Source organism: Cucurbita pepo, chromosome LG16, assembly GCF_002806865.2.
Source record: "Cucurbita pepo subsp. pepo cultivar mu-cu-16 chromosome LG16, ASM280686v2, whole genome shotgun sequence".
Lineage (NCBI taxonomy): Eukaryota > Viridiplantae > Streptophyta > Magnoliopsida > Cucurbitales > Cucurbitaceae > Cucurbita > Cucurbita pepo.
Window position 1 is genome coordinate 7,431,665 of NC_036653.1, and position 22,782 is coordinate 7,454,446.

The following is a 22,782-nucleotide window of genomic DNA, read 5'->3' on the forward strand; positions in this document are numbered from 1 at the left end:
TGAAAGCTTCTATAAGCATAAGCATGTATACGATGCACATATATTCTGTAACTTGTATAATATTATTATATTAATGACCAAAATAGTTACTTTTTAGAACGTCACGAGCCAAAATAGATATCAGGTTAATACGCCGATACGATGATTTCCCCAGTAAGATTTTGGCCCCATAATTGCTGAGCATTGTGCCAAGATGAGCTGCTGGTCTCATAATCTTGTTTAGCAAGGTATCAGGTCTTCATGGGGCGTCATTACATCAACTACAAAGATGAAGGATATTTCTTCTCTGTGGATGCTATGGAGAAAATTAAAGAAAGAAAAGAGCTTCAACTGAAACAAGTAACACTGACAAGGATGATCCAATTGATGAAATAGGTAGAGATATTGGAAAGACACCAGAGTTAAGGCACAGAACAAGCAAAACATGTTTGAGCAATGTTTCCAAGGCAGAATAAGCCAAAGATGTGCACAAGATGATGCTTTAGACATTCTTTCCAGTAACAAAACATCACGACGTGTATGGAAGAGAAAGAAGGAAAAGACCGAGAATCTCGAGGAATACTAACTCATTTGGCTTCCGAGTAAGAAGATCTGCTGCCTGGATTAGTCCTTTCACTTGTAAATAAGGCTTTCAGGTTCCGGAAACAATTGCAGAATGGATTCACCTGTAAACAATTGATGTGACAAAAATGGCTATGGTTACATTTCAAATGATGAGAAACAAAATGGCTGGCTGTTAGTATGATTGATTAACAGAGAGAGAGAGCTTGTGCACCTTCAAGCTTCTTGTTTGCATAAGTTGAGTGTTAATATCCTCCAACCTTTCGATTATTTGCCGAAATGTGGGTCTTTTATGTGGCTTCTCATCCCAACATTCCCGGATTAGTCTGTAGACAAGAAAGTGCAGGAATTAAGATGAACTGACTTGACAGAAGTTTATCATGCTTTGTAATGAGCCAAACTAAACATAAAAATATTCCAACTACGAAATGACTTGCAAACAAAAGAAAATATGATAGCCAATAACTACTTGGCATGCACATAGCATGCAAATGAAAAGGACTTTACTCCTGTATTCCATGCCGATAACGCTTAGGTGGAGCCGTAAATGGTGGCCGTTCATTAGCTACATAAGCTTTGGGTACTTCATTTTCTGGCTTTGTTGAAAAAGGTGGATTGCCTTCTATCATCTACATTAATCCATAAAATATTACGTGTTATTAGCAAGAGCACATCGGACCAATATTAACGACGAATTATAAATCCAAAGCCTACAATTTAGTGAATATTCAACAAAGGACCCATATATATATATATATATACTTCAGAAACTCAATTGAAAGGAAAACTTGCTACAGCCTCAAGTTGATGGATAAAAATTCTCCCAATAAAGCATACTGACTGGCATAGCTATCCCCCTAATTCAATTTACATATGAGGGTGTGGGGGTGGAAAAAAGTAGTTCTCTTCTCACGAGCTGAAGGGGGTGTCATGACAGTTGGAAGTTTTATGATAGTTGTTATTTTTCCTACATGGAAAAGGAAAAGCGACAATCAAAGAAGAAGCATCAAGTTCCAGAAACAGATATCAGAACTTGTTGAATAAGTCGTGAATTTAAGTGTTGGTTTCATGTGGCCTTTCCTAGTTGATGAAGTGAGAGTGTCTTCCTTGGCAGTTACTTCTTCCAAACATGGCGCCTCCACTTGGAGGTTTTATGATAGTTTATTGGGAAGCCAAATCGGGTTATTAGGAATGCCTCAAATAAATGGGCTCAACAGATTGGACTAGAATAGACTCTCGAGCTTGGTTTTAAAGAAGACTGGACTCAATACTATTGGTTATGAGCTTTTGAAATAACTGGTTCACTTATCCTACCTATATCAAAGTCCACTTTTAAATGACAAACATCTTATTTAAAAAAGAACAAGTCAATAAATGATCTTAAAAAATGCATATCTTCATCTATAAACTGAGCTTGGAGAACCCTTCATCACTCAACTGGAAGTTATTAACTGTGTGAGAAGTGGCTTCAGAGAAGTACAATTTAACAACTAGACATGCATGGGATATTTATACTGAAATTCATTGCCTTGCAGCAATAGCAATTGTTTTCCTTAGTGAGCGTTGAAGGCACACATATATTTGCCAACTATATGGAAACTATATTTGAGCAAAAACAATACAAAAGTACCTATGTACAAGTATAATTCAGCTGAGGATAATTGACAATGCATGACAATATGTACCAGTACGAAACAAAAAAAAATGTCATAGCCAAGAAAAGCATGAACTAGACACAACAAGTTGGACATTGCAACAAACAGAAGAATGATCATTTAGAGAGATTTCACCTCTTGCAATATCAAAGCAAATGAAAACACATCCACTTTCGTATCATATTCTTCATTTTTATAAACCTCAGGTGCAGCATATTTCCCTGTACAAGAGAAACCAGCAACTTCCATAAATGGGTACAGAGAATATACACACAATACATGACAACTTCATAAGGGATCTTCATTCTATACTTTCTTTTAGTAAAGTGAAAGGATTGTTGCAACTAAGGCTTGGACCGAAATTAAGCATGATCTTCTTAGAAATTAGACAGGCGTATCACAAAGCAGTGTAGTGGATGGGTCCAAAGTAGTTCCATACAAGGAGTGAAATATTCGTCGATATATTCATAGACAAAAAGGTCTGACATTGATATTGAGAATTAATCAACATCTCTAATATCTTTTATAATTACCCATAAAAAAAAAAATAGTATCTGCTAATCCCAATGTCAATATAAATACTAAATAACAACATCTATAGCTTAGTTTGGAACTAAAAACAACTTGATTATTAATTCCATTTTCTTTATTTTTTTATTTACAGAAAGATTCATCGATATTGATAAATCTGTAAAATTGAATTCCCAATATCGATAACAACATCCATATTTTAATCAAGGCCACGATCAGCACAATATATATGTTATAACATTCAACATGGTCCCTCTGAAAACATATCGAGGAGAAAAAGAGAGAAAAGAAAACTACTTTCAGTCAAAGTATAAACATACATGAAGTCTCCTGACATGTCACAGCCACAGGTCTGTCTTCTTTAACTCTATTAGAAAATTTTAGAAGTTTGCTAACTCCAAAGTCTGCAACTTTCAGGTGTCCAGAATCATCCCGCAGTATGTTTCTGTTGTCTTACTCATAAACAAATAAGCAACCTTCAAAGTTCAAATTGTTTAGCAATTGATAACTTAAATCTCATGCCATATTATTCTTTAGCATTTGGTAACTTAGCCTAACTCTTCAAGTGCACCATGGAAATAATATTAGGCACTTCCAATATATTGATTTCAGTTAATTATAGTTCTACTATACATTGGCACTTTTAGTGTTCTACTCTAGCCATTTCACAATCTTTTTTTCATATAACCATCTCTAAAGATAAAATGGTAAGGGAGAAAAGATAAAAACATACGAAGGTTCAAGATCACGATGGATTATTGCTTCAGGTTTATGCTCATGCAAATAATTCATTCCCCTGTAAAATATATTAGAATTATGTTAGTAAGATTATAACTTCTTTTTTTTTTTTTGGGNATTAAAGAATATAAGTGCATAAGAAAAACCAAGCCCACAAATGGGAGCCTTTAGAGAAAGGAACTCCAATCATGAAGAATAAGACCTCACGCATAGTTAAATTATAACATATTAGAGCAAACAACCAACAAACAAAATGGCCATATATACTATAATGAAGGGCACAACTCAGTTACCTGAATAGTAGAAACATAAAACAAAAATCCGTCTATCAACTTTTCTAACATGGTTTGGGTAGAAAAAATCTACAAGGTCAATAAACATTTTTCAATTATATCCAACTCATGCTACATGATTCTTCCAAAACTAAATGGAACTAGAACTGATCAGAAACAACATCTTAGAGTCAAAATGCAATCTATCCAATGTCATCTTCTGTAATGAAGTTAATTCTCTTGAGAGAAAATATTAACGTGCACCTTCTATCTCATGTGCTCTTTCCATTAATCATGGACAATTTTAGTTATTTTTTGGCTTGAGAATAATATCCAAACTAAAATCAGTGGTAATGACTTCGTTGCCAGTTTCTAATGAAAAAGTGATAGTGATCTCCTCCAAAATCCCAAATATGATGCTACACGTCCTTTTTCATGACTGAGCCATCTTGAGTGGCGACTGGCGATCAAGATAATCCAATTTCAGAATGATGTAAAGATAACTTCTTTCACCTTAAATGCAAGGATCTTGAGTGGCGACTGGCGATCAAGATAATCCAATTTCAGAATGATGTAAAGACAACTTCTTTTACCTTAAATGCAAGGATCAATATGTGTTCTAGCCAAACGGTAGTGATATGAAGTAGCACTAGGCCATATCATACTTTTTTACGAATGTTTTTTATACTAATAATTGATTAATTTCCAATTTTCCAGATTGAAAAAACTTTCTAACAAATTAAAGGAACATTAAACTGATTTGACCTTGCAATGTCAAGAGCAAACTTTACAACTGTTGGTAGCTTCAAGGAACCTTTACACTCCAAGAATGCATGAAGGTCCCCCTGGAAAAAGAAATAAATTTTTATAAGAAAAAACAATTCAGTGATATATGAAATGTACAAGGCACTGCAAAAATTGTTTCAAATTGACACATAGAACTGAGAGAGTAATTATAAAAAGCTTGAATATAGGACACCAAGACAAAGAAATAGAAACAATAACTGTCCACAGTTGGTCATGATTTATGTGAAGTGCCGTTAAACATTCTTCAAGTTATTACATACAAAAGCATTAAACATGGAAATGTGTGCATGAATTAAAGATTAAAAACCTTAGCTACAACTCCAGCATGGAAATGTTACCTTCTATCCTACTCAAATAGACCATAATATGCATTATTCTTTCTCCATATTCACTATACCTCAAGACTAATTTCAAGCTCACATCAAATTCTACAAGATTGAAAGATTTTAACATATCAAGGCCGCTGCTTCACTTTAATCTTACAACATGGTATACATAGGAATACTGTCCTGCAGATTTTCTTAGAAACAATTTGAAAGAAAACATGCTGGGGTAAACAAAATCATTAGGGAACATATATAGAATACATCTAGATGATAACACTAATGCATTTACAAATTGTAACATGCTATCCTAAAACTTCATGAACAGCTATCTATTTCACCATATTGATTTACCACTTGAGCATTTCAAATGAAAAAGTTTAAAGGAATGCAGTGATAGTGAATAATATTGCAAAGCTCCCCAAAGAAGAACGTGGTCAAACTTCCTTCATATAATAAAGTTGGAAAACAGGGCAGACCTGGGGCAAATACTCTGTGACAATCATCATTGGACTACTTTGTGTTACAGCTCCCAGGAATTGCACAACATTAGGATGCCGTATCTTCTGTAGTAAAGCAAGTTCATCCCTAAATGCCTTCCTGTAACATTAAAACTTTACTATAAGATAGATATCAAGAGATTTAAGTTTCGATATCTAACAGAATAGAAGGGAAAGCCGTAGAGCTATCCAAATGGACATTAATGGAATTCCAATAATCTGATACGCAGAGTACCCAAAATTGTGGGGAATTATCAAGTCCACCTCCAACTATGATGAGTTAAAAGAAGCATAATAAACATAAGAAACAGAAATAATGATTTCACAAAATCAAACCCACACTTTATCCTCGTCGGAGAAAACATCCTTGCCTAGTGTCTTCACGGCAACTTCAATTCCACGCCAAGAAGCACTGCAGAAAGTTCCCTGTGTAATTATATTTTAATGGATTCAGAGGACTAGCAAAATTGAAGTCAGTTGATTTCTTGTTTCTGTTAAATAAACAAATAGCACCCAAATTCACATGTATATATCAACAAGGATCTACATTACGAAAAGAATTAGAAAAAATTGGCCACATCTTCGATTTATAATAGGTTTCAACAACGTGCAAATGCAAAAATCAAACAGAAAGTATGAGGGATCCATAAGCTAGATAATATTGACATAATTTTAATTGAGATCCAAACATGTAGTTTTCTAATCTTAGCAAGCCAAGTCTATGCCACAATGCTCAGACCAGGAGTGAAAATTTTGATAACTGTATTTTGCAATCGTAGGATTAAAAAGTGACTGAAATCCTTCTGTTCCTGTTAATTTCAGAATCCTTAAATTAGTATTAATATTAAACAGAAAATTTGGCTGGAACTGTACTAGCTTTTTTGTCATGCATATCCCCTTTGAAAATTTAAAAAGTTCATTCACTTAGAGATTCCTCAATTTTACGTAAACTTTTGAATTTGTTATCATATTAATATACAAAGAAAAATACTTCAGAAAATAGAAAATGTATTAAAGAAACTTGATAGCATAGCATGAACGTAAACTTACTTTTGTAATGTTCACACTCTTAGAAAAATCAAGTTCATTTGGATCGATCTCATATTCCGGAACTTCAAGAGCATTTTGCACTACCATTGGAGCCATCTGGGATATACAAGAGGGAATATTCCCAGCAACTTGTAAGTACAATGAGGTGAGAACATACAGAATAAAAGCAATTGCACATTAAAGTGCTAATTACAGTATCTTACCGGTAGCTTTGCACCATGTTTTTCTAAGAGTTTGATCACATCATGATTCTTGTAATATATGGCATCTGCAAGAGGCTATTAAACACAAAATAAATTCTATAACTTCAAATTCTTCAACCATTTCCTTCTTTTAACCCAGATTATTAAATAGAAACAGAAAATGTATTAAGTACCATGAGTAAATGAGTATGGTAGCCAACTACGAACTGTTTCTTAAAAAGAGGAACAATACTTCAAAAGGTAGAATCCATAAACAGTTAAATGTTAAATCCATCACATTCGTTCTAGAAATACTTTTCATGGCTCAAATATCCACCCCTCTTTTTTACATCGTTTGGAAGAAGAAGAAAATTCATATTGTGGGTACTATACCAATCGCTTATGCAATGTCCAACATACCAATCTGACTGTTTTCAGACACATTTTTCAGTTTTCAATTACCATGTTTCAACCATCTAACATATGTGGATGTTTAGCGAAACCTTAAAGAACCAATCAGAAACTAAGGCACTGCTAACTTCATTTCCTCGTGTGTTCAATAACATTAGAGGTATTAGTTCAGTTATGTGGCAGAAGCAATAGTGCTAATTGAAACAATAAACAACTTTGCTCATAAAAATGTGAAGAAATTCAACCATAAGATAATCATCCAAATTTTCAAATTGATATTAACATCCTTCTTTTATTTTTGTATTTGGAAGTCAGGGGAGTCGAATATGCTATGAAAAAAAAAAAAAAAAAAANTAATGTAATATACCAGAAACAGAGTATCCTAAAACTCACCGTGCTGCCCCATCGGTCCTGAACGTCGACATCTGCACCACGTTCGAGGAGCAACTCAACGACGTCCAGCCTGCCCTGACAACTAGCAACATGCAAAGAGGTTCGGCCATCAGTGTCGTGAAAATTCACGTCGGTACCCGAATCCAGTAGCTCCCTAATCCCATCCGAATCGCCATCATTCGCCAGGTACATGAGCTTAATCCCAGGGTCAATCACGATCGAATCATCAAGCTCATCGGTAACCACAGCCGAATCTTCACGTTCCGGCTTGAGCGATGACTGTTTTCCGAGTGGGAAACGAGCTCGTACACTACCATCCATGGAGGAAGAGGAGGGGGGAAAGATCCAAATTGCCACCACCTCAAAAAACCATACAACAGACAAAATTAATATACACTGCATTCCTCCAAAGTCGGTTGGTCAATGGAATCGAATTCATCTCCCCCCATCCTCAGCGCAGGAGTTTCGAGATTCTGAAGGACAATGAGATTAAGGAAAATGAAAAAGGAGGGATAGTTAGCTGGCGATTCTGCTGGGATGGGACTGTGTCGCTTAGACGGCGACTTGGTACCGATAAACAGATAACTACGACTCAGTCAGGCTAACGTATAAAGTAAAAGTTTGCAGTATTTAACATCACCTTTTTCTCTTCTTTTCTTTTCTGTAATTTAAACCTCTTTGTACCCATTTTTTCCTTACTAGAGTTTTTGAGTTTAGAGAAAGATTTGCATTTTCGGCCTTGGAAGNCCATCCAAACTTTTCTCCCAACTCTGTCAATTTATGTCAATAAATCTATATATATATATATATATATATATATATATAAATAAATAATCTCTTAAATTATCATTCTTCCACAAAACTTTCATTTGAAATCAATTTCAAAAGTTAAAATAAAACAAAAATGATCGAAGTATCATTTCTTATTTCATTTTCGTCATACTTTAGTATGTCGATAATATATATATTATTTTTTGAAGGAAAGATTAAACGTAACGCGATTGCTTACGTAGTGTATACCACTTACACTTACGATATTTTTTAACTGCTCGATTCAGTACACTATTGATTTCTTCAGACAAATATGCCACTTTACAAACGACACCATTTTTATCTTAAAAACTCCTAAACCCCATTTGATTACTGTCAATCCATATTTTAGTAGTGTATTAATTCATGATTGAAAACTAAAAATTTAATTTTGTTTCAAAAATTTTGCAATGAATTTACTATTTTACTACGAAAATATGAAAATTTTGCTAGGAAGTTAATACAGTTTTAAAGACCAAAAATCATACATCAATCAGAAGACTTCCATTCATATTTCCTAAATATTGGGCTCTAGCTCCCTATTTCTCCTTCCACTACTTCCTATATTGGCAAAATAAAATAAGAACAATCCTAAATATGGTTCAGGACTAAAATCAAACTACAACCTGATTTCAAAAGACAATATTACAAAATTGGAATCCTGAGGACTCAAAAAAAAAAAAAAAAAAAATNTTTAACAGAAATGGAGAATAATCTAAATAATAGTTTATAAAAAAACAATTGAAAATAAAATAGTCCAGCATAACAGTATTTTCAAACAACAGAACTTTCCATAGGCAGAGCAGACGAAAATAAATTAGAACCTCTCATAAGCGTTTCTTACCTAATAACCACCAACCACACGAGTGTGATCTACAGCTTGTCTTCGAACTCCGACAATGGAGTCATCTGCTCCTTCAATCCCTTCCTCTTACGGATATCAGCAACCAACTGTGCAGCTTGGGAGCCACTTTCTAATGGATCTGAAGACATCATGTCCCAATGGTCAAACACACACTGAGGGAAAGCCTGGCCAGAAGTTGCAGCTCTCAGAGTGCTCGAGAATCCGAACGACTCAATGACAGGGAGATATGCCTTGATGTTGTAGAGAGGGGTACCAGGCCTCTGCATTTCCTCGAACACATGTCCACGCTTCTGGTTAAGAACACTGTAAATACCTCCCAAAGCTTGCTCCGGGGCCTGAATTTCCACCAGGTACACTGGCTCAAGAAGTCTGGGTTTGGCTGTCAACTGAGATGCGTAAATCACCCTCCTAGCTGTGGGAATAACTTGACCACCTCCTCTGTGGATGGCATCAGCATGAAGAACCACATCACACACTTCAAAACAGATGCCTCTCATGTTTTCTTCAGACAACGCACCTTCTTTAGACGCCCATTGGAAACCTGCCACCACGGAGTCCTTGATTTCATTCAGGTATTGAACTCCCTTACACATATCAACCACCATGTTGGGGCCAGTAGTCTCAGGACCAAAGCACCAAATCTTCTTCGCGAGATCCTTGTCCCAACCAAACTCCTCCGCCAAAATTTTAGACCGAATTTTAGGATCATCTCGTGGGCCTATGCGACCATCGTCAATAGCCTCTGCCAGTCCTTCCTCCAGGGGTCGTGCTTCCATGTACAGACGATTGTGTTTGTTGGGGGATTTGCTCATCACTGTGCGGCATGACCTCTCAAGGACAGTTTCACGGAAAGAGACAACAGGGTCAGATTTTATGATTTCAGCTCCACCCATGAAATCATCTTGCAAATCCTTCAGACAGATCTCAAGATGTAGCTCTCCAGCACCAGCGACAATGTGCTCACCAGATTCCTCCATGGAACACACGACCATAGGGTCTGACTTAGCCAAACGTTTAAGGCCTTCCACAAGCTTGGGAAGATCAGATGCCACCTTACACTGAACAGCCACACGCACCACAGGAGATACAGAAAATTTCATGGCTCGGATTGGATGAGCATCAACTTCCTTCTCATTTGTCAGAGTAGCATTCTTGGTGATAAATTGATCCAACCCAACCATGGCAACCGTATTACCACAAGGCACATCCTCCACTGTTTCTTGCTTCTTTCCCATCCAAATGACAGTTCTCTGGACACTCTTCACATACAAGTCTTTCTTCTCTCCAGGGACATAGTTTGGACCCATGATTCTAACTTTCAAACCAGTTGAAACCTTCCCAGAGAAGACACGACCAAAGGCAAAGAACCTGCCCTTGTCCGATGCAGGAATCATCTTTGATACATAAAGCATAAGAGGTCCCTCAGGGTCACAATTTCTGATGGCACTAGCATAAGCATCGTCTAGTGGACCTTCATACAAGTTCTCAACACGATACTTTTGTGCCGTGGCTGGGGAAGGGAGATGAAAGATCATCATTTCCAAAAGAGCACTGCTAGCTGGGAGCCATGTTTGCATGACTCGCTTCATCAATGCTTTACCCATAAGATCCTTCTCTTCAGATTTCATGACAACTCCAAGCTTCTGCAACATAGGCCATAGCTTGTCCTTCTGGTCATTCATGCAAGTAGCAATAATCTGCTTGATAGGTTCATAGCAGAACTGAACAAATCCACGTTTGCATGTTCCAGATCCAGTGTTCTTGCTGGTCCATTTCTTGGTGGCAGGGTCGAAGAAGTTCTCGCCCCAAAGTCTCTCCATCATTTTTGACTCATCCACTCCAAATTTAGAGGCGTACATCTTTGCAAAGTTGGTCAGGGTGAAAGCCCAACCGTGCAAACCAGCAGAGAAAGCAACTGTTCCCTTCTCAGGGTACACTTGCACATCACCAAGAAGTGGATCCTCATATGTAGCCATGATCACATTAGCATTCTCAATAACTCTCTGGAAGGTCTGGTAAGCCTCTTCGCCGTCTACTTGAAGCTCAAGGAAGCACCTGTCCATCTTGTTAACAGTCAACACAGGTCGAATCCTCTCTCCCAATGCCTGACGAAGCACTGTCTCCGTTTGGACACAAACACCTTCAACACAATCCACCACAACAAGGGCACCATCAGTAATACGTAGAGCAGCTGTAACCTCAGACGAGAAGTCGACATGCCCAGGCGAATCGATAAGATTGATAAGGTACTCATTTCCATTCCTCTCTCCCTTGTAACTCTTCAATGATTCATCAGACATTTCGTAGTAGAGGGAGATTCCAGTCGACTTGATGGTGATACCCCGTTCTGCCTCATCTTGTCGGGTATCTGTCATCCGAACATCACCCGCAACTTCTTGTGCAATGATACCAGCAGCAGCCACAAGAGAATCTGTAAGAGTGGACTTCCCTGAAATGGAAAAGAAACAAAAAAAAAATAGTGAGTTAAATAAATAAGCACTAAAGAAGATATATGATTATAATATATAGATAGTAGTAAAGATTCTTAAAACTTAAGTTTTCCCACAAATACCCATTTTTTGAATCAACTATGAGACAATGTATGTATATGCAATTTTTTAGGAGAATTAAATAACAGAAAACAAGTCCAAGAATCTTCGTTCAACTAAAAAAAATTGGACAGAAACATTTATTTATTATTATGTGAATTCACATGTGAAATCCTCTCAAAAAAAAAAGCATACTGACGCCCACTTAACAAATATAACAATAAATGAAAGTTAACAATGTCAATCCTTCCATAACAAATAACTTACCATGATCGACGTGAGCAATAACAGACATATTACGAATGTTATGCTTGTAGTCCATAATTCGACGGAGCTCCTCGGCTGTAAACTTCACCTGTACACACATAATTTCAAATATTAATAAGTGAAAGCAGATAAGGAATTGAAGAAGCAATTCGCACATCACTCGATTAAAATCGCAACGAGGAGAGAATACTAACCATCTTGACAAGTCTTCTAAATCCTCACAATGTCCAAGAAATAGAGACTATATAAACCGCTGAAAAAAGAAATATTACTGTTAAAACGATAAATTAAACAAAACAAACAGTAACAATATCGCAAACCAAAATCATAACTTTTAAGTTAGAAAAACATACACATCATTACAAAAATAAAACAAATCTTAACATAGCCAGCTCATTAGCCGAAGCCACGTAGATTGAACGAATTCATCATTAACTCAGTAACTAAAACTTCGACGAAATTACTTGAATTAAGCAACATATAATTTCTTTCAATCATCCGATCCATCGAAGATTAACGACTAGCCAACGGATCTTGTAAACATCCGTCGAATATAAACAACGGAGCAAGCAGATCTGGTAAGTCGCACAAACAAACATGCACGAAATAATCTAGAGACAAAAGAACACTGAAATTACTAGGAAGCTGAATCAGAAGGAAGAAGAACCTGTGCAGCGATGGAGGAAGAACAAAAGGAAGACACCCCCCTCTAGCCTGCAGAAATGAATCGAGGAGCAGAGAGCACCGAGACAGCGTGCGGCAGAGGAGGAATGAGAAGGGTGGGGAAGTGATAATACGTTTAATATGCGGTATCGAGGAAAACGGGCCATTTGCGCACCTAGGGTTTATGTTTGGGCTGGGCCAAGTCAACACCGACATAAATTGTAAAAGTATCCTCCTTTAGATATGTCCTTTTGTAATATTAGCCTCCTTGGGCCCCACCCTACAGTACTGAGCTTATTTTTTTCAGTCAATTTTAATTAGACTTAATTATTCAAAATACCCTAAAGTTTCACATTAATTTTAATTATACATTTATTAGGCTAATCACTTTTCAAATAGATATTTTGTCGTATTTTAAATTAATTTCTTCAAAATTTTACCACTAAAAAAAAAAATGTAAATTATAAGTAAATCACACCCCAATATGGAAATAACTTCTGTCTAAAATAATATGATATTGTCTACTTTGTGTATGTTCGAACACGACTCTCTATAATTGTATGATATTTTCATACACTCCACTTTGTGTATGTTCTGTTAGATGAACATATTTTCCACTTTGTATATGTTAGGTTAGATGAACACGACTCTCCACAATGGTATGATGTTATCCACTTTGAGCATAGGCTCTCATGGCTTTACTTCGGGCTTCCCCAAAATGTCTCATACCAATAGAGAGAGTATTATTTGATTATAAACTCATGATCATTCCCTAAATTAGCCGATACGGGACTAAATTATAAAGTAAAACACAACACCATATGGAAATAAACCCACAATAATTTAGTATTATTTGATTATAAACCCATGATCATTACCTAAATTAGTCGATACCCTAAATTATCCAGTACGAGACTTAATTATAAAGTAAAACACAACACAATATGGAAATAAACCTACGATCATTCCCTAAATTAGTCGATACGGGACTAAATTATACAGTAAAACACAACACAATATGGAAATAACTTCTCTCCACAATGTATGATATTGTCCACTTTGCATATACTCGGTTAGATGAACACGACTCCCCACAATGATATCATATTATCCACTTTGAGCATAACCTCTCATGGCTCTACTTCGAGCTTCCCCAAAATGCCTCATACCAATTGAGAGAGTATTATTTAATAATAAATCCATGATCATTTCCTAAATTAGCCGATATGGGACTTTCATCGAACATGTTCACGAACACTTTTTTTTTTATAACATACTCTTTAAATGGTATTTGGGGACGAAATTAAAAGGATAAAAATGAAAAGTGCAATTAAAACCAATTCCTCCTATTTTTTAATCCAAATTAATTAAAAAAAAAAATATATATATATATATATATATATATATTTGAAGACATTTGGCCTAAAAATTACTTTGGGTTGATTTTGATTCTATGCATTATTTTTCGATTCCAATTGTTTGTTTAGAGAATATCTGAAACATGGTGAAACGACAGGAGAAAAAACAGGAATAACCAGAAGAGGAAAGTGGAAGAGAATATCAAACAATGGATCTCACCTTCTTTTCCTCTTTCCACTCCTCCCTCTCAGACCACAGCCGAACTGTTAACTACACAGATTTCATCTGAAATTAGGGCTCCTCTGTACCATTGAATTTGCTCATCTCTGAGATCGTATACATCATCCACCCCTTGCACCAGTAGCATCGTATTAGGTACGCGATCTGTTCATTCTACTTCATTTCTTAACGTTCAGTTCGGATCCTCGGAAACGGGCGAACAAATTTCCTTAGCTATTTGTTAAATACTTTGCTCTGACTATCATTATGGTGATCGATAGTTTTGGCTAGCGTTTTCTGTTTGATTACTTTGTCTGTTATGATCATTCGGTTACAGTTCGAGAATTGAATATAAAAAATTACAACAATTATTCGACATGCTTGAAGGAGCTTCTTGTCGCAGACATGCTGCCGACAGAAACAGAACATAACATGTTTTGAAATAGTATGCAAGAGCAGTCGTTATTCGAGGAAACTGCACAGCGAATGATTTATGTGCCTGAGCAATTAAATGACCTTTGCATTCGGGATTGAATTGATAAATGGATTTTGTTGCTGTATTTACCGACCTGCTTAGAGCGTTGATATTATTGAGTATAACGGGGTGGCCGTAGAAGTTAAATCGTGTTTCCATTGTTTATGTAAATTCATGTTTGTATGCCAAGTCTTTTCTTTACTGTGAAGTTGTTGACTGTCTACTTCTTTTCTGAGGCTAGGTACATGTTGTTTCTGTATCTATGGAGGACCATATTGAACAGGTTAGCGACAATGAAAGGGAGGTACTGTGGAACATATGAAGTGTTAACTTCTTAAGTGACTTCGTATTAGGGATTAGGGAATGCCCAATATGGATATCAACAAGTCCAATGCCATGCACGCGGAAGAAATTAAATGCCTAGCCAACCAAGCATTTGCAGGTAAAACAAGTTACTTGTGTTCATGCTATATATTCTTTCACTTGAGCTTCTTCCTTTTCTTTGACGAAGATAATCAGTGGTCAGTGTTTTTTTCTTCGGGAGTTGTATACACCAACTGACCTTTTCTTGTAGGTTGTTATTAAGAGACATTTGTTACTACAACTGAACAGTATATATTTCAGTCTATGGTTTTATTTTATTCTATTCAATAAGATGGACTTCCGTTCTTCAATGGTATAAATGAAAAGATTTTGTTCTTACGCCAAACAATAGGTTCTTGCCTCTTCTTGTTGAAATTGACAGCAGTCCATGTACGCAGCAGATTTTATTTTTCACTCAATTAAGGCTATTTCATCAATAGTTACATGTCTGGTGATGTTATTGCTTATATGCCTTCTGTCTGTGAGCTGTGCTAATCTTTGTTTTGGATTCCAGCTCACAAATATGTTCAAGCTATTGATTTATATACGCAAGCTATTGAACTCAACAATCAGAATGCTATATACTGGGCAAATCGAGCATTTGCACACATGAAGCTAGAGGAGTATGGTAGTGCGCTAGAGGATGCATCAAAAGCTATTGAAGTCAATTCTAGATATTTCAAGGCACACTTTTAAAATTAAGCTTCTGCCGTTATTTATGGTTTTTAATTCTAATAATATTATTATTTGCGTGTATTTTGAATATATAGTAGTATATTGCCGTACCAGGGTTATTACAGGCGTGGTGCTGCCTATCTTGCCATGGGGAAGTTCAAAGAAGCACTTAAAGATTTTCAGCAGGTCAGTTAATTAGGATCCACTTGAATATTGCAACTGGCTACATTCCTTTATATTTTCCTGTCCATGTGGAATTCAGAGTTGGTTTTATAAAGTCAAATTTGAATGTGTAGCCTACAATACTTGACCTGTAACATTTTTTTTTTAATTTTTGGGCAAGTTATACAAACTGCCTGGTCGTGAGAAAGGTCATTGCCCATTGGGAAGTCAGAAATGTCATTAGGGTATTACTGCATATTAGTAATTTAAGTAGCTGAGGATTTATCCGTTAGGATTTTTTATCATGATAGAGCCGAGTGAGTGGGGGAGGAAGGTAGGCAATAGTTTAGTTGGTTTAGGCTGGAGGAAACTCAAGATAGAGGTTCCAAGTACCTCGAATCACTGAGAAATTATTGTAGTTCCTTTTCACTTATCCTTCAATGTCATTTCATTTCTTTAGATTCTATCACCAGTTTGCATAATTGATCATGCCTTCACCGTTAGATCACAACACTTAATACACGATAGTTTTTTAATCTTTTATTGCAAGTTAGATGTTGGTCTTTAATTCCATCATTATATTAATTATTATTTAGTCAGTAGATCAATTTGTATTAATTCATAGAACGATAGAATTGATTTGCAGTTTTGCAAAGGATCATCATATGTGATTCATCATAAAAAAAAATTACTAGCTACTATGCGGGGTTCTTGTTCATGTTTTGTTAACTTAATTTTTTTAACGGAAACCTTTGTTCTCATAGGATAAAAAAAGTATGCATGGGCTGTAAGTGTGGAATCTCCTTCCTATCCCGTTCATTTTGACATCTCATATAAAAAATCTATTTAGTTCGTGATATAAATTATTCTAGCAGAATGTTAGAGTCGTCCGTTCCTTTTAGTTACATCTATGCTTCTTAATTTTGTTTCCATTACAGTTATTATTGATAAAAAAAACCAACAGGTGAAAATGGGGAAAATTAATTAGAAGATGGCTCTTGTCGTTTAGACGTTCTAGTTCCTGGTTGTATTTCACTTGAAGACATACACTCTGTCACCGAGATTTTTAAGATTTATCGAATGCTGTGTGGACTACCACTTGGATTCCTTAGTTTCAAAGTCATTCTTGAGTCGTAAAATCCTGGTATTAACTTTTTGTTTTTTTTTTAAAAACTTTATGAACTGAAGCTCAAGAAGATGTGTCCTAAGGATCCTGACACTATCAAGAAGTTGAAGGAATGTGAAAAAGCAATTGTGAAGCTTAATTTTGAAGAAGCTATTGCAGCTCCAGTGCCACAAACGGATTCTTCGGTCAATTCTATTGATTTCCACCCTGTAGGTATAATTTTTATTCCATATTTTTTTTAGTTTGTGCTTGACAATTTAAAGAGAAGTTTTCATGGAGTTTTTATCTTTATTTTTGCTGCTGTAGTTTATTTGTTATTTGGTCGAAATATAATTTTTGGGGATATTAATTAGTCATTTACCATTTTTGAGGGACTGATTAAGGAACTTCTTGGTGTAAGAAAAGATAACAACTCATTGACAATACTTTGGTTAAAATACTGTTTTAATCTGTGGACTATGAAACTCATTCCATTTTAGTTCTTTATTTATGTCTAAATTTAATCTATGTACTTTCAAAAAATCTTAAAATTAGTTCTTTCTTAGTTTATAGTTAATTTTATCGAATTTTGTAAAATAAAGATAATAATTTTCATTTAGAAAAAGACATTGTGAATATTTTTCCAAAACTTATAAAGGATAGGCTAATGAAGATCAGTTTTATATATATATATATATATATATATATATATATATAATAAAAAAAAAACAAAAAATAAAAATAAAAATAAAAACCAAAAAATAGCACAAACACTAAGTTTAAGATTTATTGAAAGTATGAGGACTAAATTGGACATTTGAAAGTATATGGGCTAAAATGGGACAAGTCTGAAAGTAGAGGGACCAAAATAGTATTTTTACCCGTAAGTTTTCAGTTAATAGATATTTTATTAGTTTGCATCCTAGCAGAGCTGCTACCCTTCTATATGGGTGTGTGTGTGTGTGTGTGTATAAATATATAAAAAAGAAAATATATTTGAACTCCATTTGCTTTATTATTATAACTATTTTTCATGATCATTGAGGGACATACTGTGAAAGGTGTTTTTCGAGTTCTATAAGAGAGAGGTGTTCTAGATAGTTAGTTGAATCAAACTTTTTATTTGTCTTATTTCTAAGAAGGATAGAGCAACAAAGGTTATGGATTTTAGACTTATCAGTGTCATGACAGGTGTTTACAAAATCATAGCCAAGGTGTTGGCAGATAGGTTAAGAAAATCTAACCTACGATGCTTGTTGAAACTCTAGGCGCGTTTGTAACTGGTTTGACCACATTCTTATTGCTAATGAAGCTATTGAGGACTATAGAATTCACAATCAAGAGAGGGGTTTTTAGGTTGGTTTTGAGAAAGCCTACCACCATGTGGACGGGGTTTTTTTGTGGGCTTCTTTTTTGTATGCCCTTGTATTCCTTAATTTTTCTAAATGACGGTTAGTTTTGTAACAAAAATAAAAATTAAGGACTCCTAAAATTATATTCGAAACTATTAGCTGACTGAAAATATATAACCTGGACAAGACAGAAAATGAATTTCATATGCGTTTAAAGTGCAAAACCTCTCTGTAATTAGTCACTGTTGATTAAAATTACATTTTCCCTGTAATCCATTATTATAGGGAAAGGTTCAAGTTCAACGTCATTACCGACCCAAATGGCTATAGTAGCAGCAGCAGTAGCAACTACAGCAGTCGCAATTTCAACTCTTAGCGCAAAAGTTGCCACATTAGTAGCTGCAATAGCAGTGGTGGTGCTGATAATCATGGGCACACGTTGGTGGGGTGGTAGTGAAGGCGGTATCAATGCAAAGACTCTAGGTTTCTTTTTTCTCTTAAAATTGTAAAAACTAGTAGAAAATTACTGCTCTAAGAATTCTGCCCGTGATGGTTTTCAGTGCATATGTAGTGAGAACTAGGTTTTTTCTGTTAATGGGTTTTTCTTCCCTACTAGGAATGAGGTCTAATCAATTTGGTTTCTGTCCTATAATAAGTTGTAAAAAAGTTATCATCTGAAGAATGGAAAAAGACAACAAAAGAGGTCTAGAATTAACTCATTATGGCATATTTAGTATTTGCATCATTTAATTTTTCGTCAGTGCTCGTTAATATTCATTCTTCTCATGAGAGTACATCATGAATAAGGGATTTATTAGTTACCTTCTTCCCTAGGCATTGACAATAGTTCCATCTTTTTTCTTAAGTGTAGATGTCGAACCACAGTATTCTGGAGCAAGAATAGAGGGAGATATCATAACGTTGGGTTTTGTGAAGAAAATGATGGATGATTTCAAGAACCAGAAATCCTTACACAAGCGGTATGTGTTGCACCAACAATAGTAGGTAATATTTTCTCAATTTAGCATGCGTAATGAGCTTAGTTATTTTACTGATATTCATTTTTCTTTAGCTATGTATTCCAGATTCTTCAGCAAGCAAAAAAAATATTTAAAGCTCTTCCATCTTTAGTTGATATAACAATTCCTGAAGGCAAGCGCCTCACAGTTTGTGGTGATGTCCATGGTCAGGTCAGTATTACATTCTTTTAGAAAGGCGTATATGATTGTTAGGTTTGATGTCAATTTTGAACACAAACAACCTAGGTAATGCAATGTTCTGATTCTTAATGGGCCTTGACCTAGATGGTGGTTCTCCATAATCAACGTAATGCTTTAAATGATTTTTGGAGCTTATAACGATAAACTTTCGGGTTCCTATGGATACCTATGTAGATGTTTCATTGACACAAAGAAAGAATTGTGTATACTCCTTGCATTCTGCAGTTGACCGCAGCCAAGCACATATTAGTGTAATGAGAGTCTTTTCAAGCGACACTAGGCCAAAAGAGTTCTCTAATTATGCTCTCCTTAATCTATGCCTGTCGGATCCTCTTTTGCAATTTCCTTTGGGGCTTGTAGAGCGTTTCACTGTCCGTGTATATTGCCTCTCTTGCAAACTGAATTATTTGTGATCTTTTAGTTGCCTGATAATGATGTGTTGCAGTAGTCTCTACCATATATGTGGTACTTGAACAGTTGGTTTGAAGTAATATTTAATTCTTCTTTCTCTAAGATGAACTCCAACAATTTTATAGGCATTTACCTTTTCTTTTATTCTTGTGCCTGTGTATCTTTAAACGTCGTCTCCCTTATGCTTTCATCTTTTGATGCTTGCAGTTTTATGATCTCTTAAATATTTTTGAGCTGAATGGTCTGCCCTCGGAAGATAATCCTTATCTGTTTAATGGCGACTTCGTGGATAGGGGATCATTTTCCTTGGAGGTCATTCTGACCCTGTTCGCAGTTAAGTGCATGTCTCCATCAGGTAAATTGAATAGAATTCCAAATGGTTAGGAGTTTATATTTTGAAGTTGGACCCCGCATATTCACTTCTCCAGAAGATATTATATGGTTATGAGGTTTGACCAGTCGTTTTGTTTCCTTTATATTTGTGGAATTTTCCCTTGAGTCTGAAAATGGTTGTGAAGGCAGTTGATCAGTACAGTACAATCTACTCTTAGTTGTTTATCAAACCTATTTCTGGTGCTTTTATTTTGTAAAAAGTCTTCCCGACATTTCGTTTATGTTCACATTTTTAAGAATGGACAGTAAATTCCACCATCTAATCAAAATCCTCTTTTTCCTACTCAGCTATACATCTCTCCAGAGGAAATCATGAAAGCAAGAGTATGAACAAAATGTATGGTTTTGAAGGCGAGGTTAAGACGAAGCTGAATGAAACATTTGTAGAACTGTTCTCAGAAGTATTCTGTTGTTTGCCTTTGGCTTATGTATTGAACAAGAAGGTTTTTGTCGTTCATGGAGGCCTTTTTAGTGATGATGGGGTAAAACTCTCTGACATAAGAGCAATAAACCGTTTTCGCGAACCTCCAGAGGAAGGTAAGTTGATCCTTTTATATCTTTTCATGTGTTCCTTTCGTTTATGTTTGAAATTGAGTCACTTTGAGATGGAACTTATGATCATGTTTTTTAAACATAAGATTTCTGCTTGTTCATCAATGGTAAGTTCGTCCCATCATTGTTTGATAGCACTTCATTTTCTTTGTTGGGGCCTTTGTACGACCTTCACTATTTTTTAGTCAACGCAAAGGCATTATAACATGAGATCCTTACCTTTTCCATATTGAAGTAGTGAATTACCAGGTTCCCTGTCCGTTTTCTCCACAGGATTAATGAGTGAATTGCTATGGAGTGATCCGCAACCTTATCTCGGACGAGGTCCCAGTAAACGTGGTGTGGGTCTCTCCTTTGGTGAAGATGTAACAAAAAGATTTTTGCAGGACAATAACTTAGGTATTTGTCATGGTTTGGCTTAGCTACATATAGACTCTGTGTATGTAATTCATTTTATAACTTGTGGATCCTATACTGAAACCACAGATTTACTCGTACGTTCTCATGAGGTGAAAGATGAAGGCTACGAAATCGAGCATGATGGTAAACTCATCACCGTATTTTCTGCTCCAAATTATTGTGATCAAGTAAGTCCTTCGCTTTAAAATCTATGAATATTGTAATTGAGGTGAATACATCTAAAACTACAAACTTATTACTCCACTTGTTAACCACAAGTCTAAAAGTTAAAGCCAACAAGGGGGAAAAAGCCTAGCAAGTGTATCAGCCTGATGTGCCCTTTGAAACAAGCTGAATTAACTTTCGTTATTCAGAATACAAGGGAAACACACTATGAACATTGGTGTATTCCTCGACGACCGTGCCCGTCATAGCATTTCTTTAATGTTTTTGCTTCCTGCAGAAGAGAAAGTGACAATTCTATTTTCCTTCTCGTAGCAACTCCCTTGAAGTTGTTTTACTCGGCAGGCTGCTTGCTGTCTTTGGCCTTTATATGAGTATACCTTAGTGGATAGTTTGTTTGAATTTGATAAGCTATCTTCATATGGCAGATGGGCAACAAAGGTGCTTTTATTCGTTTCGAAGCACCCGATATGAAGCCAAACATCGTCACATTCTCGGCCGTGGTCAGTTTTTCCTTTCTCTTCCTACTCCCCTAGCTTTCGTTCTTGACTTGGCATTTCTTAAGGCCATTGTGATTTAACCATTGATTTTCTATGGTCCTGCAGCCACATCCTGACGTGAAGCCTATGGCATATGCAAACTTCTTCCAGTTCTTTCAATAGCTAACGTTTACTGCTTTTACACCAAGATTTTACGTTCTACAGGAATCACTGAAGAAGCTGATGCCAAAATGGCAAATTTCAGTACCCATCTATTGATTCTCTTACATAAATATTTTGCCACTGACTTGTGACTTATGAATACTCCACATTTCCAGTTTTGATCGAATTTTGCCTGCCAATCAAATCCATATTTGTATTATATTGTATGTTTTATAATTTGTCTACTGTACTTTATTGCTAATAATTTAGAATAAGGTTAAATTTTGGGAAATTTTGGGACTTATCCTTCCCTAACATGGCTACAACCAAAACATGATCGCTTTCGTGATTGTTTCCTTCCAAATCAAAACGAGTTCTTTTTCATGGAAAAACTCAATCTTCCCTTGAAAGTTACGGAGTTTGATTTCTGTTCTTGCATTGCTCATTTATTTAATTGATTTGATTTTACCGGAAGGTAGAATCTTGGTTAAATTAAAAGATTGGTTTTCAAGTCAAGTGTACAAGTTCTATTTTGTTTGATAGATTCTTGAGCTTTAAAGAACGTCTATGGTTCATTAAGTCCTTAAACTTTATTTTATATACAATAAGTATTCAAAATACCTTAAAGTTAAGTTTAATTTAAGAGATATAAAATTGTCTTTAAATTTATTAGACATAATTATGGTTGAATTTATT

General features: G+C 35.6%; 3 protein-coding genes across 5 annotated transcripts; 1 reads left to right on the forward strand and 2 right to left on the reverse strand.

The window, feature by feature from the left end:
* Window positions 1-41: 41 nt before the first annotated feature.
* Window positions 42-8,005, reverse strand: LOC111777411 (integrin-linked protein kinase 1-like). 2 transcript variants are annotated; one of them, XM_023656992.1, is made up of 13 exons: window positions 7,424-8,005; window positions 6,641-6,715; window positions 6,438-6,533; window positions 5,728-5,813; window positions 5,367-5,487; window positions 4,523-4,602; window positions 3,481-3,543; window positions 3,068-3,192; window positions 2,352-2,437; window positions 1,069-1,190; window positions 776-887; window positions 567-665; window positions 42-260 (listed from the first exon to the last, which is right to left on the reverse strand). In XM_023656992.1, exons 1-12 carry the CDS (start codon window positions 7,823-7,825, stop codon window positions 567-569), a joined length of 1,467 nt encoding a protein of 488 aa, XP_023512760.1. In that variant the 5' UTR covers window positions 7,826-8,005; the 3' UTR covers window positions 42-260. The 2 variants fall into 2 exon arrangements, with proteins under 2 accessions (XP_023512760.1, XP_023512759.1); XM_023656991.1 differs by having other exon boundaries at window positions 42-295.
* Window positions 8,006-8,926: 921 nt separating this feature from the next.
* LOC111777409 (elongation factor 2) lies at window positions 8,927-12,731 on the reverse strand. Of its 2 annotated transcripts, XM_023656989.1 has the most exons (4): window positions 12,582-12,731; window positions 12,109-12,167; window positions 11,915-12,002; window positions 8,927-11,547 (listed from the first exon to the last, which is right to left on the reverse strand). In XM_023656989.1, exons 2-4 carry the CDS (start codon window positions 12,109-12,111, stop codon window positions 9,107-9,109), a joined length of 2,532 nt encoding a protein of 843 aa, XP_023512757.1. In that variant the 5' UTR covers window positions 12,112-12,167; window positions 12,582-12,731; the 3' UTR covers window positions 8,927-9,106. The 2 variants fall into 2 exon arrangements, with proteins under 2 accessions (XP_023512757.1, XP_023512756.1); XM_023656988.1 differs by lacking the exons at window positions 12,109-12,167; window positions 12,582-12,731 and having other exon boundaries at window positions 11,915-12,029.
* Window positions 12,732-14,023: 1,292 nt separating this feature from the next.
* On the forward strand, window positions 14,024-22,336 carry LOC111777410 (serine/threonine-protein phosphatase 5-like). Its single transcript, XM_023656990.1, has 14 exons — window positions 14,024-14,311; window positions 14,872-15,072; window positions 15,508-15,677; window positions 15,783-15,854; window positions 17,019-17,169; window positions 18,573-18,770; window positions 19,159-19,267; window positions 19,360-19,477; window positions 20,126-20,273; window positions 20,600-20,848; window positions 21,137-21,262; window positions 21,350-21,450; window positions 21,874-21,948; window positions 22,051-22,336. Exons 2-14 carry the CDS (start codon window positions 14,994-14,996, stop codon window positions 22,105-22,107), a joined length of 1,653 nt encoding a protein of 550 aa, XP_023512758.1. The 5' UTR covers window positions 14,024-14,311; window positions 14,872-14,993; the 3' UTR covers window positions 22,108-22,336.
* Window positions 22,337-22,782: the final 446 nt, after the last annotated feature.

Excerpts from the sequence above, each read along its gene's own strand:
- LOC111777411 (XM_023656992.1), bottom strand. The coding sequence starts at position 7,825 with ATGCAGTGTATATTAATTTTGTCTGTTGTATGGTTTTTTGAGGTGGTG. Across the intron at positions 4,603-5,366 it reads TCACAGAGTATTTGCCCCAG|GGGGACCTTCATGCATTCTT; the intron begins GTCTGCCCTGTT and ends TTCTTTTTCCAG. Across the intron at positions 1,191-2,351 it reads TTGCTTTGATATTGCAAGAG|ATGATAGAAGGCAATCCACC; the intron begins GTGAAATCTCTC and ends GGATTAATGTAG.
- LOC111777409 (XM_023656988.1), bottom strand. The coding sequence starts at position 12,014 with ATGTGTGTACAGGTGAAGTTTACAGCCGAGGAGCTCCGTCGAATTATG. Across the intron at positions 11,548-11,914 it reads TATTGCTCACGTCGATCATG|GGAAGTCCACTCTTACAGAT; the intron begins GTAAGTTATTTG and ends TTTCCATTTCAG.
- LOC111777410 (XM_023656990.1), top strand. The coding sequence starts at position 14,994 with ATGCCCAATATGGATATCAACAAGTCCAATGCCATGCACGCGGAAGAA. Across the intron at positions 15,073-15,507 it reads AGCCAACCAAGCATTTGCAG|CTCACAAATATGTTCAAGCT; the intron begins GTAAAACAAGTT and ends TTTGGATTCCAG. Across the intron at positions 21,263-21,349 it reads TTTGCAGGACAATAACTTAG|ATTTACTCGTACGTTCTCAT; the intron begins GTATTTGTCATG and ends CTGAAACCACAG.